General features: G+C 43.1%; 1 protein-coding gene across 8 annotated transcripts in view; it reads right to left on the bottom strand.

Moving 5' to 3' along the window:
* The window catches only part of LOC117973323 (autism susceptibility gene 2 protein-like), a 219,343-nt gene that overhangs the window by 163,156 nt on the left and 37,746 nt on the right, over positions 1-18,441 (bottom strand). For 7 of the 8 annotated variants that reach the window (XM_059032724.1, XM_034925294.2, XM_059032726.1 and 4 more), the window contains exon 2: positions 12,219-12,389. In XM_059032724.1, the coding sequence (XP_058888707.1) occupies positions 12,219-12,389 (171 nt within the window). The remainder of the gene's footprint in view (positions 1-12,218; positions 12,390-18,441) is intronic. The other variant, XM_059032725.1, reaches the window with a different exon arrangement.

Below are 18,441 nucleotides of genomic sequence, written 5' to 3'. Positions count from 1 at the left end.
TCTTTACAAAAAACATTTAAAGATTAACCAGTATACAATATATAGACTAGACACTATATAAGCAAAAGACATGAATAGTGATGATGTGGCAGTACACGCAACAGCAGGCTTAATTCTTAAAATGGCATGCCTGTCATTTGTTTAAACACAACGAATGCAGCAGTGGGTACTGTTTCTAGCAGCAGTGCCAGTAAGCACTGTAGCAACCCTTTCCGAATGGTGAAGTTAAAATACTGAACCGAAGAAATGAAATGAACTGAACTGAAAATGACGCGACACGTCTTCTTTAAGCTGTCCTGGGTTCAAAACAATACCGTTTTTAATTGACAGCCAAAAGCACCTACCAAACCACAGACAAACAAGGGGCCTGGAGGAAATGTACTGACACTGCATCTTATCAGCAGTATAATATTAACCTACATTCAAGTGTTACTACAGACTCCAGCCTGCCATTTTACACACAGCTGATTAAAGGATGTGGACTGCCTAGAAGTTTGTTCAGCAACAGGAACAAACAGTAAGGCAACCTTTCTCTGTACTTTCCTCTGGGGGTTACAGTACATAAGCATGCAGTCTAGGCACAGAGCAGTTAGGCTCTCCTTTAAATTAAACACACGGGAGATGAAGTCACAATTACCAGACTTCAACTACAACTTGACTGCTTTCATCATGTTTGAAATACAGAATGAAAAGAATATGGCCTCACATGTCAAATAACTTGTTGGCATTCATTAGCGCAGGTGGAGGGCTGTAATAGAAATGAAAAGGTGTTTTCACAAAGCACAGCCAGGTACAAATCAAACTGTTTATACCGGAAGCGAGTATGCCCTGGCACAGCCTGTGCATGTTCTCCAGCAGGATATCCATCCCTCACCTCTCTCTCAGAAGCTGGATCTCAGTGTCCCTGGGGCCCGCTCGTGGCAGTGTGAGAAATCACAGAGACAGCCAGCGGTACGGCTCAATAACGGAAGGGTGAAATTAAACAAACAGCAAACACTATTCTATTTGCACGTACAATTAACGAATGCATAATCACGGGGGAATTAAAAACACAGCAGTCAATTCATCCAATTGATCGGATTACCGCCTTCAGCGTGTCTTCAATGCATCATATTAACATTTTAAAACAATCGCCTGAAACAGAAGGAGCATTGATGGATTTGCTCCACAGTGGCTTATCCTTCTGGCTGAGAAAGGCTATTGTTGTTTTAAGCCACTGGAGTGTGACTTCACTTCATCACACAATGGGGGCTGTGTGCCTCTGTCCAAAAGCACACTTCTGATATATGAGCCCTGCCAAACACAATCTGAAAGTTCAATTCCTGGGTGCCGGGCTTTAAGAGTTACGAATCCTGTCATGCTCATATACATAATAATAATAATAATAATAAAACACATACAGCAGTTTTTTAGCAGTTTTTTTGTCTTTAAAAAGAATCTGCTAGCAGCTGTGATGAATGACCTCCTATACTGACAAAACTCTAAGAGTGTCTTCCTTGATTCCAGCACTTTGCTGTATTTCTGTACGGCACCATCTCCACAAGAGACCTGGCGTGCATCCAGGCAAGATCCAGGCAACCAAAAACACAAACAACATGGGTTTAAAAAGCATGAAACATGTAGGACAGCTCACTCGACGGGCCTGCTGCCCCAGCCAAGCGTGAGTAACAGTCGCTAGTCACTTTAAATCATTTCCAGTTGTTTCTGCAGACCTCTTTTTCAGCAGCAGTCTGGAGAGCTCTTTAATAAAGTGTCTGATGCATACTGTATGGAATGGGGGTAGAGTTCATGCTGTGAACTCGACTCTGCTGTTAAAATCAGTATTAAAACAGAACCGTGGTATTCATCTGAATGACTTATCTTTTGTTTCAAGTTACATGCAACCGCTGTGACCTCAAAAAGAGCTCTGAAACATGTCTTCTTTCTAAGTTCAGCAGAGTGTAACCCTGTCCCACATTCGATGTAAGAAATAGAGCTGCGCTGTAGTTTGCCATGCCTTTCCCATGTGTATGCTACAGTACAGTTAGTGCTTTACCATGTGATTTTGCCATGCTTTATAATAAGTGTATACACAGAGTAAGAAGAGACAACTGCCACTACAGTGCACACTTCATTAGGACTGTTCCAGCCCACCACCCCTCCCCTGAAAAACCCTTTGGAATGCCTGATAAGTTCTAGAATGTGGTAGTTCTTCTCGCATGTAAGCAAATTAAAAGGGGGGGTGACCTAACAGCTGCTCTTATCTCTGACAGCTAACCTTTGTCTCATCTCCTAGCAATCAGGCTAATTCTGTTCATTCAAGGAGCCCAATTAAAGCTCAATTGTCAGACAGCAGCTAAGTGCTTCTCTGGCACCCCGAGAACTCTACAATTAACTGAACTAAATCTATTTAGTGACACTTCTCTGCTTTTGACTGCGCTCCAATTATCATTAATCAGTCACTGCGAGAGTTCACCAGGGAAGTCAGGTCATTGTAATTTGTACAGGGAGTGGAGTCACCCCCCTGTGTCCCAGAAAGGCCAGTGTTTCATTTGACACTGTTTCCGATCCACTTCTCTCTGCTGGAAGCAGCAAAAACAAATCTTCCTGTTAGAGCTAGAACTAGCACATGTGAGAAGGTGGATTTCGTTGTTTTTGTTTTTTTTAACCGTCTTCCGCCTATACGTCAGGCACGGAAATGTAATCTTCATGTTTTTTTCCAAAGGGCGTCCTTGGAAGGTTTTGATGCAAACCTGATAGATTGACAGCTGATGGCTACATAGGACAAGGCTACAAAACAAAAGGACAATAAAATAGACTTTATAACCACTAACTACCGTACATAGGTTCAGTTTACAGATACAGCCGTAAAGATAAGTATAAAGATAAGGAGAAAACCTTGTGTTAAGAGCTGCCGCGGATCTCAGATCCAAGCAGCTTACACTCTGGGGGCTGAATCGGGCTGAATTGTGAAATGACTACGTTGTGGTAAGCTTCCATTGAGATTTCTCAACTCTCCCCATACATACAGCACACGGAAAACGTTTTGTGAATAAGGCTTTTTCATACATGAGACTGGGTGTGTATTCCACACGTGATTGGCTATGAGCAGGTCATGCTACATTCGCCCTTTTCTCCTCTTGGCTCTGTTCGCCTCCCACTTCTCTGACAGTTGGGTATTTAAAGCCTCTCCAGATACTTGTCTTGTGTGCCTGCAGCGTGAACAAGAGGCCAGCCAGTGACCGAAATAACAGCATTACAGCGCAGTGTAAACACCACGGATATGTCATGCCTCGCTGACAGCGTCGAGAGGAGGAGAGCCCTGCTGTGGCGTCTGTGGAACAGACCCAGCTGACCCGTAACAAAACCAATCTGCATCCTGAGAGATCTGCTCGGCCACTCTTAAACCTCATTATCCACCCGAGCCCACTGGTGCAGGAGCTTTACCAAATCCAGCCAGCACAGACAGCTCTGCCATTGGAACTTGCGAATGGGTATTTTATACTGGGAAACGCACTATGCCTGTTTTATGCAAGTCTCCAGGTAACTGTAGCTGCCGGGAGAGTCATCTTTCAGTACAAAGCATTCGACTCAATTACTTTCACTTCAGCAGCAGCAGCAGCAGCGTTTAAATGGTACAGCTTGAGCTGACATTGTGCAAAACGCCATCAGCAAGGAATGCAATTAATCAAATCAAGCTGTGAAAAAAAACCCAAGCATTCACATTTAAAGATATTATTTAAAATAAGGGGAAAAGCTGTTCTTTTCATTTAGTAGGTTTGGAAACAGTGTGATGACTGTATGTGATCCGAGCGGCAGCTTTAGCATGAAACACAATGGGGAAACACACCACACCACACCCAACAAGCTCAGGTGTGTCTTATTAAACTCCAGGAATGAATCAAACTGCTATGCAACGGGAGTCGTATTTCCATCCCTGTATGACCACAGCAGTCGGATGGCTTTCCCCCCCCAATACTACAGCTCATCAGTTATTCACATCAGTTACTGTTGAACAGTTGGATGTTAAAGGGGTTACCAAACAGTTAAATAAAAACACTATGCTTATATAGAAAACCTGAAAGCTAAACCAGTGGCATGAAGGTCCCCCCAGTAAACGTGATTCCAAGGTCCCTCTTCCCAGCCACTGGCTACGGCATTAATTATTCCAAAGGCCCAGCGTAGCAGAATAACAATTAAGTACAATAATGTATTTGCTGTCTTTGTATTTAGACATATTTTTAGGTTTTCACTGCTCTGCCCACAAGCACATAATAAAACACTGGTTAGTCAGCGGCTGACATCAATTAATTAATTTAAATAAATGAAAAAGTTTTGTGAATTACATTCCGCTCAGCAAAGCACAGCAGAAACACAACAGCTGGGTATTCTCTCTCAGTCACTTCCCAGCCAGTAAAAGCTCATCCTTTCAATTCCAATACACCTTCCTTTGATTACGACTAGGCCACACCAGGCCAGGGATTATTTTGAAAATGAAAAATCACCAATATGAATTTACAATCTAAGTCAACTACAAATTATTACCAAGCCCTGAACTGAGCAGATACAGAGCCCTACACATCCCTACCTCTTCCACCACCCGGTAATGAACAGAAAAACAGCTGGACCTCATCATGCTCACTGCAGGATCCAGTCAGGTAGAGCGCTGGCAGAATCTACTGTTTGTCCAAAACCCTTGCAGTTGAGCAGCATTCCTTCCCTCCACTCCGAACCCTTCATGAATAATCATCATCAGCACACGGCCCTGCAGGTCTCACACTGATACAGAGCCACAAGGCTGCTGTTTTAAACAGAGAGGGAAGGGAAAGATGACACAGTCTGTCACACTAATGTATGTGCTGGGAAAGTGGACACTCTTCCCCTAGGATGTAAGAAATGCAAATGTTCTGCCAGGTTTGTCTTCCATCCTTATATTTTTGTACAAAAGCGGCTTTAATTAAAAAAGGCCCACAGTAGTTTTTCAGCTTGATGACTGACTCGTAAATCCATTACGAAGCGAAAAGCCTATAGAAGCAAAAAAGCTTCTTGGGATGTTTGTTTACTTACTGTCTTATACTTATAAATTTATATATGCAAAAACAAACAAACAAACAAACAAACAAACACAGTGCACTGTGTTCGTCGAGTATTTGGTCAGCTAAACATTTCATTGATGCTAAATAAACATAATCCAATATACTTTACAGAACATCACATTGTTTGTCCACTTTTTACTGCTTGTTTCATACACTGCATATGTCCCTTCATCACATAAAAATGGATTTTGGGAAGAAACTTCTATACATACGTTTACACTGGACTTTGATTATGCAGTAAAAATAAAAATGGAATCCTTGGCATTTGCAAATACTGCCTTCTTGTTTCTCTGCATGAACCCTGCTGGTGTTTCCTCAAGACTTCCAATAAGAACTGCGGGGTGCACCTTCAAACCGAACCTCTGCACTTCCCTGACCAGCTCCTTTTCTGAAATCCTGTGATCTCAATGCATTATCTGTGTGTTACACAACCCACAATGCATTATCTGTGTGTCTGTGTGTTGCACAACCCACAATGCATTATCTGTGTGTCTGTGTGTTGCACAACCCACAATGCATTATCTGTGTATTACACAATCCATAAATCACAGCCTTCTACACATCTGTTATCATTAAAGAAAACAAAAACACTATTTTGTAGCATCTATTTCATGAATCTTGCAACCTGTGCATCCTCTGTTCAAGGAAACAGTGACACCCTGTGGACAGTGTGAACAGAAACAAAGAGTTAATTTGTGATGCATCCACACCATTGCAGGGCCTGCATGAACCCCCCCCCCCCCCCACCACCACCATTCCAGTGCACTGACACATTCATGCAGCAGGGGGCACTCTCATACCACAGCATTTCTGAACCGCAGAAGCAGCAGTGAGGTGGCCTGATAAGATCAAATCTTTTTATTTATTTTTTAATGACACGTTTTACACAATCACCTAGTTAGTGTCAAATGTGGCTCTGCTAAAGCTGTCCGCCTGAGAAACACAAAAAAGTTCTGGATATTAATTTTAGCGTCCTTTTGTCTGACCCCGAATAGACTTGAACGTTTGGAGCATTCAGATACGCTGCATCACCAGGGTTCCTTAAAACGTTAGCAATACTGCTGCAACCCATGGATTCCGGTTTTCAAAGATTTCACAGTGTGTGTGTGACTGTCTGTCTGTCTGTGTAAGTGTGTGTGTGTGTGTGTGTGTGTGTGCAAGTGTGTATGTGTGTGAGTGTATGTGTGAGTGTGTGTGTGTGTGTGTGTGTGTGTGAGTGTGTGTGTGTGTGTGTGTGTGTATATGTTTATGTATGTATGTGTATGTGTATGTGTATGGGTGTGTGTGAGAGTCTTTGTTTACATGTGCTGACAGCACTGTGGGGGCCTTTCATCTGGGGTGTGCAAGAATGCCTAACTGTTTACTCATTGTTGGGGGGCTGTCAAAACAGACAGGCAAGCACAAAAGAGCTCATGCAGTGATTGCAGGCTCCTGTTACACTCACGTCTGCTTCTGTACCTCCACTGCCTCACTGGGACTCCTGGTATCCAGGCTTGTTTTCATATGCCAAGGCACAGCTTTCTAAATCAGCTAGACTAGTGACAGTATTGGGGAAAAAAAGCAGTGCAGACAGTTCCCTGCCCTTAGATACAGACCCACACATGATAAACCCTCAGGTATCTGTGCCTGCCCTTAGATACAGACCCACACATGATAAACCCACAGGTATCTGTGCCTGCCCTTAGATACAGACCCACACATGATAAACCCTCAGGTATCTGTGCCTGCCCTTAGATACAGACCCACACATGATAAACCCTCAGGTATCTGTGCCTGCCCTTAGATACAGACCCACACATGATAAACCCTCAGGTATCTGTGCCTGCCCTTAGATACAGACCCACACATGATAAACCCTCAGGTATCTGTGCCTGCCCTAAGATACAGACCCACACATGATAAACCCTCAGGTATCTATGCCTGCCCTTAGATACAGACCCACACATGATAAACCCTCAGGTATCTGTGCCTGCCCTTAGATACAGACCCACGCATGATAAACCCTCAGGTATCTGTGCCTGCCCTTAGATACAGACCCACGCATGATAAACCCACAGGTACCTGTGCCTGCCCTAAGATACAGACCCACAAAACGGGGGTTTCACTTACATTTGATGAATAAAAAAGTTTGACCTGCAAACATAAATATATACAGGCATCTCCGCTACATGCACCCCACAGAAGGACAATGACAGAGAATCAGAAGACACTGTTGAGTAAATGAAAGGACTCCAGATACAGATACAGAAAGGACTCCAGCTTTCAAACACTTCAAGTCAAAACTCAATTTATGCAAACTAGTTGACCGGTCTGGACTACAACTGAAGCCTGTGAGGTTAGCTATGTAGTACCTGACAGAGACACAGAGGTAAAACAGGAATGTTTAAATTAGACCAAACCACACTACTGCTTTAAAAGACACCCCCAGCCTCGGCTACTCTTCCTGCCACTTCAAAGCTCCGGGTGTCGGCAATGTTTGCCCATGCCTTCCAGCTATGGAAACAGACACAGGCCCTGGCCAGGGAGTTTATGTGAAGTCTTTGAAAGCCACCTCTGCTAAGTGAAGCCTGGGCCAGACCACACGCTTACAGCCAGGTTTCTATCAGCACCATAAAACCAGTCAGTGAAACTCAGTCTGGTCTTTATTGTAACATCAAACTGGGACTGGAGCCAGTTCAGTCTGCAATCCACTCTGTATCCAAGCATTACACACAAGCCAAAGATCACCTGCATGCACTGTATCATGTTTCTGTTGAATTGCTATTCGTGGATTAGTCACCCAACCTCAAACATTTCCTGCTTTACCTTTGCTCCCTGCTTTTAGGTTCAGTTAATATAAAAGGTGATTAGCGGATAATCCTAAGCCTGAAGGGAATGGTGGTAGTTGTAGTTCTGTAGAGAAGATATCAAGCAGAAAATAAAACCCTGAATCTCCCTCAAAGCTGAAAACAGGCAGCTTTTTAAGGGGTTATTGGATTTGGTTCTACAATCTTTGCTTCGTAATCATATCAGAAGTCTCTTTTATCCACTGTAAGTGAATTACCTCTGTTAGATGGAACTTGCATCTGAAACAGAGAACATCTGTGGCGGTTCAACTAATTGTCCCCAGTATGGGCTGTGCGACTTCCCTCTGTCATAATGTCACTTTAATCCACTTGTGTGTGTCTAGGTCAATACTGAATCAGTTATTGAAATCTCAATTAGTCACTCTGTCTCCAGACACAGTTCCGCTGCTCTGACTGAAGCCCTGAATGACCTGCTTAGTGAATTAAACAAAACACCATCACCTCTCTAATTCAATATTCATTTTCATGAAGTGCTCCCTATGACATGGTTAGAAAATAAAAAAAGAGATCTCTTTATAATGCGGGCATGTGAATAGATGTTAAGTGCCCTGTCTCTGAACTGCTCCTGACACACACTGTACACATTTTTAAATGAATTATTAATTGGTACTTTCTCGTAATATGTCAAGGCCAGCCTCAGGGCTTACATTGTGCTGAAAAGAGAAGGGAGCCGTTTTGCAAATATTGCTCTAGAGCCCAAGAGAGCTGCCTTCTGCAGCACAGTAATGGTGAAATAAGCATTGCCTTAAATGTGCCCAGAGAGGCCCCAGAGGACCAGGCTCGGGGACTGGGACCAATGGAAGCACTGCATCTTTTGTATCTGTCGGCTGAGGTTTGTATGTAAGTCAGTGCAGTACAGTTCATCTTGAGGGGCTTGTGCAATTGAAGGAGGGACAAACTTATGAAGCCAGCCAGGGTAAATGCTGTAAGCGGATAGATGTGTCCGTGGAGCACACTGTTCAGCTGTCCACAATTAAATCAGCATTTTTTATTTGCTCTCAGAAGTGACCGTCAGCAATGAAACATCACAAAACATCAGAAAACGTATGGGAGCTTAACAAGCAGCCTAAAACTCATAACCCTGCTTTACATTGCATCTATTTCCACTGTATTATTATTGCATTTAGTAATGTGAACACAGGGAGGTAATAAAGCGTCTCTAGGGAGATACACCAGCAGGATGAACACAGTTAAAGAGCCGCAGGATTTACTGGAGATCCCGGCTGATAAGATCATTAAAGTAGACCCTGTAAATGAAACACTTCTGGATGCTGCACAGTAACTGGTAGATCTCATCTGAGTCAGGGGTGCCCTTCTGTCAGGTGCAAACGTTTTCCCTGCTGATACAGTATAAACCTAAGCTTGGGTTTATCAGTATCTTTGTATTTTATAACAGCTCCGTGACACAACTCTGGTCCACCCCCACAGCTAGCATGATCTAATCTGATTTCCCTCCCAGCTCAGCTCCTAAAACATTTCCAGCCCTGCTGCATCAACATAATCCCTGCAATGCTCTGCACAACGTTGCTGTATAAACAGTGGCTCCCTGGAGACCTTGGTTTTGCAGGGTGAGAGTTGAAAAAACAAAATGCCTAACGCAGATATGTTTTCTTCACGTCCATGTCACGTTGTTCTGGGCATACGCAATGGATGTCTCTTGCGAACTCTGTATAACTCAAATTTCCTAGGTCATACATTCCAGGAATTCTTGGAGTTACCGCATTTGAAAAAGGCATTCCTCCTATTGCTATGAGGGGCTCAGCTGAGACCAGGAGAACCTGTTTGAACGCAGCATTCTGGAATGGCTTTGGTAGCACACTATAGTAAGCAGGAATGAATCTTAGCAAAGGCATAGCTGTCCCGCTCCTCCACCTTCCTGTACAAATCACGGGACTCGCACATCATGCAGGGTGTCACAAATCTACACTAGCCGTTGCTGTGACAAAAAGATCCGAGCTCAGTCGCTGAACGCTGCACCCAGGTTATTTCCAAAAATAGCCTGACAACAGCAAGCCTGTAGAAGTGTCTCCTTCTCAAGAGCTGTAATGAGTCCACACAAGGGCTGCTACACATCAACAGCCACAGATCTGCGCAGCTTGAGTAGTGCAATGAGGAATGGTAAAGAATGGCCCTTTTCAACTGTCATCACCTCCCCTGGCATCTGATTCAGATAGGGCTCCTGTCACGTCAGTGAGACCCAGCACACTGAAGCTGGACGGATCACATTTTAAAAGGGGGATTGGGGGGGAGGGAGGTCTCAAAGAATAAAAGGAAAACATTGCTGTGCATCGCAGCTCATTAGGGTTCAGATTGACAGCGCTGTAGAGCTCTGACTGGAGGATCAGTGCAGCAGGAGCTCCAACAATGACACTCATCCTGCAACCTCTCCCTCACGCTGCTGCAGAAGCACTGCGTTCCTTCGCATGGTCTCACTGTGCCCTGAAAAAGCATTGCAGGGGAAAGAGAACCTGGCATAGGAAAGACCAGCCTGTAAGTTAATGCTTACATCAACTGAATTAAGCCGTCTCCATTTCATCAGCTACCGAGTGAGAACTAAATAAGAAATCCAATTGCAGCTACCAGATACTTGAGAGCCCCATTCACTGGAACATTTATATTGAATACTTCTGCTTGTTTGTTTTTTTATAAGATGGGACCTACAGCACACGAAGCGAATAGATACCAGTAAGCAACACTGGAATGTAAGGATGTCAAAATCTGTAAGTCTCGACAAAAGAAAAAGCAAGCAAAGAACCAACAGAATTCCATTGCAAAGAAAATGGGACCAGTGAGAAGGGTGCTCTTGTTAATAAGGAGTTAGAATCATTATGTTTAAAGACTTCGTTAAACTGCTTTAATGGACAATGCGAAAGTGAAACACAGAAAGTCCCACGCTGATAGGCCAACTTGTTCATAAAGCAAAAAAAAAAAAAAAAGGCTCATCTTTTCTTGTTTCTCGCTCACTTCCTGTGTGGTTTCCACACACTGTCTGCTGCACAAATCGCGGAGATGTGCTACAGCAGACACAAGCTCTGAGATGCATCAGGGTCCTGTGCAGTGCTCGAGTCTCAAACAAAAAAGTGCCAGAACGCACTACATCATTTCACAAGTTTGGGGGACATATAATTTGTTCCTATTTACAAAAAAACAGCAATACATTGTCTTATCTCTTCATACAAAGTAAAACGTTTCTACTGTATAAAAAAAATTGCAAACATTCGTTTTTTTTTTTTTTTTTTTTTTTTTTTTAACGGTCCTTCCCTATTCTCTGCACACATGCAGTGCAGTAGAGATGCTTGATTCCATGTCGCTCGACAATGTCTCAAGTTTTTGTTTTGCAGCATTTATGTCAGTAATAAAGTTGAATGGTTGACGTGAGTCCGCGAGTGAATTCGGAACGATGAGACAGTGATATTCTCTGATTCATTTTCACATGTGTGTGGTCAGATTTGAACATATTGATCCCTGCAGACCCCCAGAATAATTCTAGAACCCTTCCATAGATTCCTCTGAATTTTGGCAATGTTTTATTCTAACAAAAAAAAAAAAGAAAAAAAAAATAATTAATTTTAATTTTAAATTTTAAACCAGTAAAAACAATACTTTCACCAAACAAGTAGTAACAGCAATAATAACATTTTAAAACGTGTAACAGCTCAATGCTTAAAGAAAGACTGAAAAGTAGAACTGGATGAAGGGGTGCTCTATTCTTTTCTTACCAAATATTTGGTCACATTTAATAAAGCTCTTGTGTATCTCACCCTTCCATGAAATTCCTGAAAGCAGGATCCCACTTTGTAAAACAAAAAGCTGCTTATTATGTATCTAAAAACCTGTTTCTATAAATCAAAACAACACACACCAAAAATATACAACAAAAACACCTGCTTATTATATTTACTAGAGCAAATACAAACATACCAAGGCTCCACAAGTCAGTATAAAACCACTGCTTACAGTAATGAAAAAGGGCAAAGCTTGAAAGGAACATTGTTATTTAAAACCAATAATCCGGCCCCAATCAACTCAAATACATTTTCAGATACTCAATAGCCAATGCTAACTGCCTTGCTATTTCTTTTAGCGTTGTACTTAGCATGTGATTTAATCAGCTACTTATAAACGGCGCTTCGTCCAGTCTTATTTCCCATAACAGCAATGTGTCACGACACACCACTCACACTAGAGAACAGCCATCGGGAGTGCCAGCGTCCAGATTGGTAGAAAGGTCAATCTCCTTGGATCCTAACCGTCTCTCACTCGCTTGCATGAACAGAGAGACAGAGGGCAGACCTACCTGCTTGGATTTCTTGAGCGGCACTTTCTTCTTGCCCCGGTCCTGCTCTCTCTCGGTGCTCCCGTATCCGTCGAGGTGTCCGTTCTGAGCTGGCTCCGCTGTCCCCCCGTTCTCCAGCCCCCTCCGCTTCTTCACAAGCAGCCGCTCCTGGGGCTTGAGAGCGAGGTCCTTCTTTTATTAATGAAAAACAAAAACACACACACAAAGAAATTACCCAGTTACTTCGTTTACTCGTTTCACACGTTCAACTTTACACACTCTTTGAGGTCTTGAAAGCTGGTGGTTTTATATCATAGTTAACTTAATGATCAATATCAAATCTATGATCATGTTCAGCTTTGTTTGGCTATTGTAAATGCTGTACAGTGGTTTTACCCATCTGGTTGATGTTTAATGCGTGTAACAAATACTCTAGTTTACCCAAGAACCGAGGAAGCACCTGTTTCATCATCGTTTTTTAAACAGGTATTTCCTTAAAGGTCAATACTGTAAGAATGGTCTAACTTTTCAAAAGACAAGCATGCAGTAAAGAACAAGAAATTGTAGCATTTCTCCCTGGGGAAGGAAAACCTCCACCATGACCTGTTTTGCTACTCAATTTAATCCCTCTCTACAAACCCTTTTAAGCACTTCTTCACAAAACTGAATGAGACCAATTAGAAGACAAATGAACCTCCAACGACAAAACAAGGGCGAGAAAACGACCAACAAGGGCTCTGGCTCCCTGGGTGGCTTCGTAGGTCACGTTACCATGACAACGTTAATATGCATAACCCTGACGAACATGCAGGAGTGTCACTTACACACCCTCCTCCCTCTGCTTGTTAGCAAGCATGAGTTACCAACACATGGCATTCGCTTCACAATCAATGAATATTATACAAGGGCCACAGACCCCAGCATGCACATCATGAGTGTACCACCCAGCTAGCGTTCCCAGACTGAGGGTGAGATTACATTCACATTGGTCTACACAAATTCAATGATGTACAGCAAGACATTTCAACCACAAACTCCTCGGCAAGAGACCGCTGAGGGGGATTGATTCCAAGAGTTATATTTAGCCCATTCAAGAAAGGGAATTTGGAGTCTGCAGGTACAGGCTATAGCAGCTGAAATGTTTCATCTGGTCTAACTTATGTTCATTGCCATGGTAACAGCGGGGAGCACTTTGTTTCCATTCCAGACTACACTGTAAAACACATTTGCTATTCTGAAGGGAGGTGAAAAAAAAAAAAAAAAAACAGCACCCAGTCATACGGCACATAAAGCATACATTCCTCGTAGCAGATACTACAAGCACCGTCTCTCAAACCGAAACAGCCTGTTGCAGTCATTAAAAGGGACAATTACACACCGTCACCCTGCTGTAGGCTATTCGAAAAACAGTACCAAGCCAAAGATTTATGGACTTAAGTCGGCCAATTTTTTTTAGCAAGCTCTCAATTGCATTTGCACTGCACCCAGGCTCCGAATTCAAACAAGCACAAGACAGTAAGACAGCACAGCCTGTTTGCAGGCAGTCTCCTCTTTCTCTGTGTCTGCAGAGATTACTAAAGAGATTTCAGGCACTCTGCTTGTTGGTGATTTGTCTTCATTTACAGTATTTGTGGGAGTCTGAGAAAAGCCTTTATAATCAGGGGTGGCTGCAGTGCTGGGATGGGAACCAGCCCAGTGGGCTTTCCTCTTGCACCACTCATCCTTTGTTTCAGGGGCTTCCAAGACGTCTTAAACTGTTTCTTTGTTGTCTTTGTATTCTCACGTTGCTCTAAATCTGACTTGATCTGGCTTTCAGCCCATCCTTGCAGTGACAGCGTTTTACAGCAGCCTGAATAAAACAGCCGCTCGTTTCCCTCAGTTTGAATGCACCTCAAATTCATCTCTCCCTGGTGAGGGCTCTGTCACAGAATCCAGTGAAAGCTCAAACACTTTCTCTCCCTGTCTGCAGCTTGCATTTCATCTTTCTTCAGATCTGTCAAAGTTTGTGAGATGCTCAAAAGAACTGCCTTGAGCAGCGTGTAATACCACAGGATTAATATTTTATAAAGCTCTGCTCCCTTTCAACAGGCAGATGTCAAGTCTTCTTTATATGTAAATTATCATCACGAGTAATATTTGCCCAAATCGGCAGCTTGTGCACTGTTTTGTTAATATTGGACCTTGCATTAAATCTTGTATTAACCATTTAGGGTTGCTATGATTAAATCGATTCCATTCCTCATTATATACAACAAGATAACACTGGATAATCAATTACATAATGATATTTTTGTAACGCGCATGGTTAATAACATTATTTAAGTTTATCAACGAAACTGCAGCGTACGCCCTGCCTTGCTATTTACAGTATTTCTGCCAGACTAGCAGTGGGTGTGTTCTTCTTCTCCTGCTTAAGTCTTCACTAGCATCTGATTTGCTGGTCCCATATGGACTACTAGTGAATCAGTTTGGAAAACGCTTTGTCAGTAGATGCCCTCTGGTTTCCTAAATGATCTCTTCTTCTCATCCAGACTCCCTTTCTACATCGCAGTTTGACCATCTCATATTTAAAGGATGGTTCCTCACTCACTGTCACTTTATTCCTCACACTGACACCCTCCTTGCAGTTCTAAACATCTAAACAGGCACCTCTTCAGCAGATGACCTCGTTTTGTTCACTTTTTACCCTTGTGGTTTTACAGTGTGTGGTAGGGCTGCATTGCAGTGAAGGCTGGCTAGTCTATGTAGTCATCAGGATTTCCTTATATTTAAAAAGAAAAGTGTATCTTCTCTCCTTCCTGTGTTGCATTTTTTAGCACGACTCTGTCGGGAATAGTTACGTTTGGAAAGCAGTTAGCTGCACAAAATCAAGTTTTAAAATGTGCTGCTGTGCCCTCATTAAAACCTGATTCTCTGGATGCTTTTGAAGGTTTCTAAGAATATATCTTCTAAAACCCCCCCACATGCCTACTGTAGTTAGCTAAACTAAAGTGATGTTTCCAAGGGCAGGATTTTCACCCCCGCTCGGGGGCTTGCTAGCTAATCTGCAAACCCCAGTGAATTAACGGTTACTTTTTGTTTTGTTATCGAGTGTGTGAGTTTTGGAAGAGATCCCAGCCCGACACCATCTGGGCAGCCAAGACTCCGGGGAAACACTAAAGGAGCACAGCGACAATGAAGCAGCACAGCACAACAATAAAGCACACTCTCCATCTCTTTAGCTGTGACAAGTACCCAGGAAATCTGAAACGGCAAGCCATGTGCCCACAGCCCCCTGGTCCAACTGATCTGGAGTTTAAAAAGAGAGACTTGGCTTCATAAACAAAAGCATGAAAGGAAAGGGACCATGAAAGAAGACAAACAGCAGCAGGCAGTTTGAGAGGTTTTAAAGACCGGCTCTCAAACGGGGGGGGGGGGGGGGGGGGGGGGGATCACAAGCTCAAGCCAAAGCTTCCATTCACTTTTAATGATCCTCAGTTCAGTTGCAAACCCTGGACACCTGGAATTGTGAAGAACTCCTGGAGATTCTACAGTAACCCTGGCATTCTGTTATCCTGGTGGAGATTCCAAATCAAGGTTTCTGTACTGTGGCTGGGAGGTCTCTCTATAATACAGAGCATCTGCTACTCAAATGTTACACTGCTCTTTGCATTCGGCTATTAAGTTGTGATTCAGGGACCAGCATTTTGTGAAATTGTAATGCAAATTCATTCCAGAATCTTTGAATCTTTAATGCATTTATTTTTTTAATTGCATTGCAAAATACATACAAGGGCCACCCAAGAAGCAAGTTTTGAGTGCAAGACAGAACCAGTCTGCTGGCTGCTGAATCAAAGAGGCTACCCAATAGCACTGTAAAATCTTTTCCACTAGTGTGGGTTATATTACAGATTTCATGTGCCACATTTTCTAAAGGGAGACAAGAGAAAGAACAAATACAATTGTACGTGTATTAAGAGGAAATAGAAGAAACTGCATGGTTAATGCGGTCAAATGTAACACGTCACACATTTGCATAACACAAACACACAGGAACTGTGTGGATCTGTGGTTTCAGCTCTAGAGAACAGGTTTAATCAGACAGAATGCACACAAAAACAAGGGGGACTAGCAGACTTCTGTCCCAAGTTCAAAACAGCCACACACACACTCGGATATCTTTTCAAATGAATGCAGTCCCCTCAAACAGCACAGGCAGTGCAACCCGGAGGGACTCGGTCACCAAGAGGCTTACAGACCTCTTCCATCTACATCAGCCAAATCAGGAGGACCAGAGCAGAGTCAGGCTCCCCCGATCCTGATGCCCAGTTAGCTTTGTGTTTGGGGGCTCCCCAGGTGAAGAAGAATGAAACAAAGCAGGCCGTTTCTGTTAAGCCACCGTCAAGCTTCAGAATGCAACTCTCGCATCAAGGGAATGGAGAATCCTGGATCTGAAAGCTGTGCTCTAAACTGCTGCTGCACCTCGCTCCCGCTCTGCCTGTATATTTACACAGGAGCGCACCTTCCCCTGGGAAAGTGCACGCTTAAAGCTTTACACAGCCTCTGTCAGCTGTGTCTGGCTGTTTGTTTTTCCACTTCATAGCCACTGCAGGCTCCCCCTGTGTCCTGACACATCACGCACACACAGCACCAACTCCCTCGCCTGATGAGCCTTCGAGACACAAGCTGAAACAACGGCAATAAGAACTGGTATCTCTGCTGAGCAAGTTAGCCAAGTGGTTTGGAGATTCAGAGTGTTGCTTTGTCTACCAGCACACAGCTGTTGTTGTCAGTAATAATAATGTACATGTTGTATAGTATTTTCAGTGGTATACAGACTACCCAGGAAGCACAGAGGCTCATTGTTCTCCACTATGGTGTTCAGGATTCAGACATTCAGAAGTACTTTACAATATCTGGCCCCCATCCAACTTAGTTTAACAGTCGGGGGCTGTGCATCAAACTAGACCGAGATCGACTCCTCTATGAAAGACTGAACTGTTCTCTCCAAGATATTTTATTCACTGTTGCTGTACAACTCCAGATAACATCTGAATGTGTTTTATAGCCCTCTATCTCCTGTAATCAAACCCTAAGCTTTACCAAGCCAGTGGAAATGAAGAGCAGTGCTGCCTGCAATGGAATTCCACAATCAATCCCGTAACAGTGCAGTTCAAGCAACGCTGTCTCTATACACTCTGTGCCTGTCGTTCAGCAGATCTGGATGTCCCTGATAAAGTGGATACCACAGTATTCTCTCCCTCACCCTCGCTCTTCCCCTTTCTCTCCTACACACAGCAGTTGAAAACGATGTTATATTCTACGCTATTTGTGTCAGATTGCGTGGAGCTGCCTTGAGGAATTCTATTTTTAATATCTTAGTTACTGCCTTCAAGACAGACAGCTGCCGTTCTCTTTTCATTTTCAGAAGCCTCATTGCTCCCGTTCAGACCTGCAGTACATTTCAATCTTGGTGAAGTCAATTTGGTGGAAGGCATTTTTAAATGGATTTGTAGCCCCATTAGCAGCATATTAAAGATATGTATGTATGTGTGTGTGTATGTATGTGTGTGTGTGAGTGTGTGTATTTATATGTATGTATGATCCTGGAACTAATCTTATAAATGATTAATATGAGTTGCTTGAGTCTTTCGTATTAACGTGACGGGATAGACTAACCTCTTAGTAAATGTCTTACCCTGGGGCCAGTGTGTTAGACATACAGTATCTTTAATCTGGAGCTTGGAAGCCCTCAATGGTATCTTATATAGAACTGTGTGCAGCTGAGCGCTGATTAATCCACTCTTAAACAGGCCCAGCACATCACTTAAAGAGGCACTATCCATTATATCCTACTAAGGCTTTGGCATTTGGCCACTTCATCATTCAGAGGCCCTATTTTCCAACCCTAAGAAATATGGAGTTGAAAGTTGCCTTGTAATGGGCTCTCTGAACTAATACTTAAGGTCTGCCGACCTGCACTCATTCACATCAAAAGCTTTGCTGCTTCTGATGCTACACAGTCTCAGTTTTCTTCACATGTCACTCTCAGAAACCCAGAAGGAGTCGCCTTTTACCAAAATAGAAACAATGTTACAAATGTGGCCACAGCTTCTTAGAAATGACACTTTCTTAGAACCCCAGAAGACAGACACGGGAAGTGTGTGACTACTGCCGATAGATAATTACACCTTTCAAGAAGAAGTCTGAAATGCTCTTATCTAGATAAAGGTTAAGATCAGAAAACTACTGATGAAACTCGGTT

The sequence above is a fragment of the Acipenser ruthenus genome, chromosome 11 (assembly GCF_902713425.1).
Source record: "Acipenser ruthenus chromosome 11, fAciRut3.2 maternal haplotype, whole genome shotgun sequence".
NCBI lineage: Eukaryota > Metazoa > Chordata > Actinopteri > Acipenseriformes > Acipenseridae > Acipenser > Acipenser ruthenus.
Note: the sequence above shows the minus strand (reverse complement) of the source record. Positions and strands in the feature narration are given on the sequence as shown.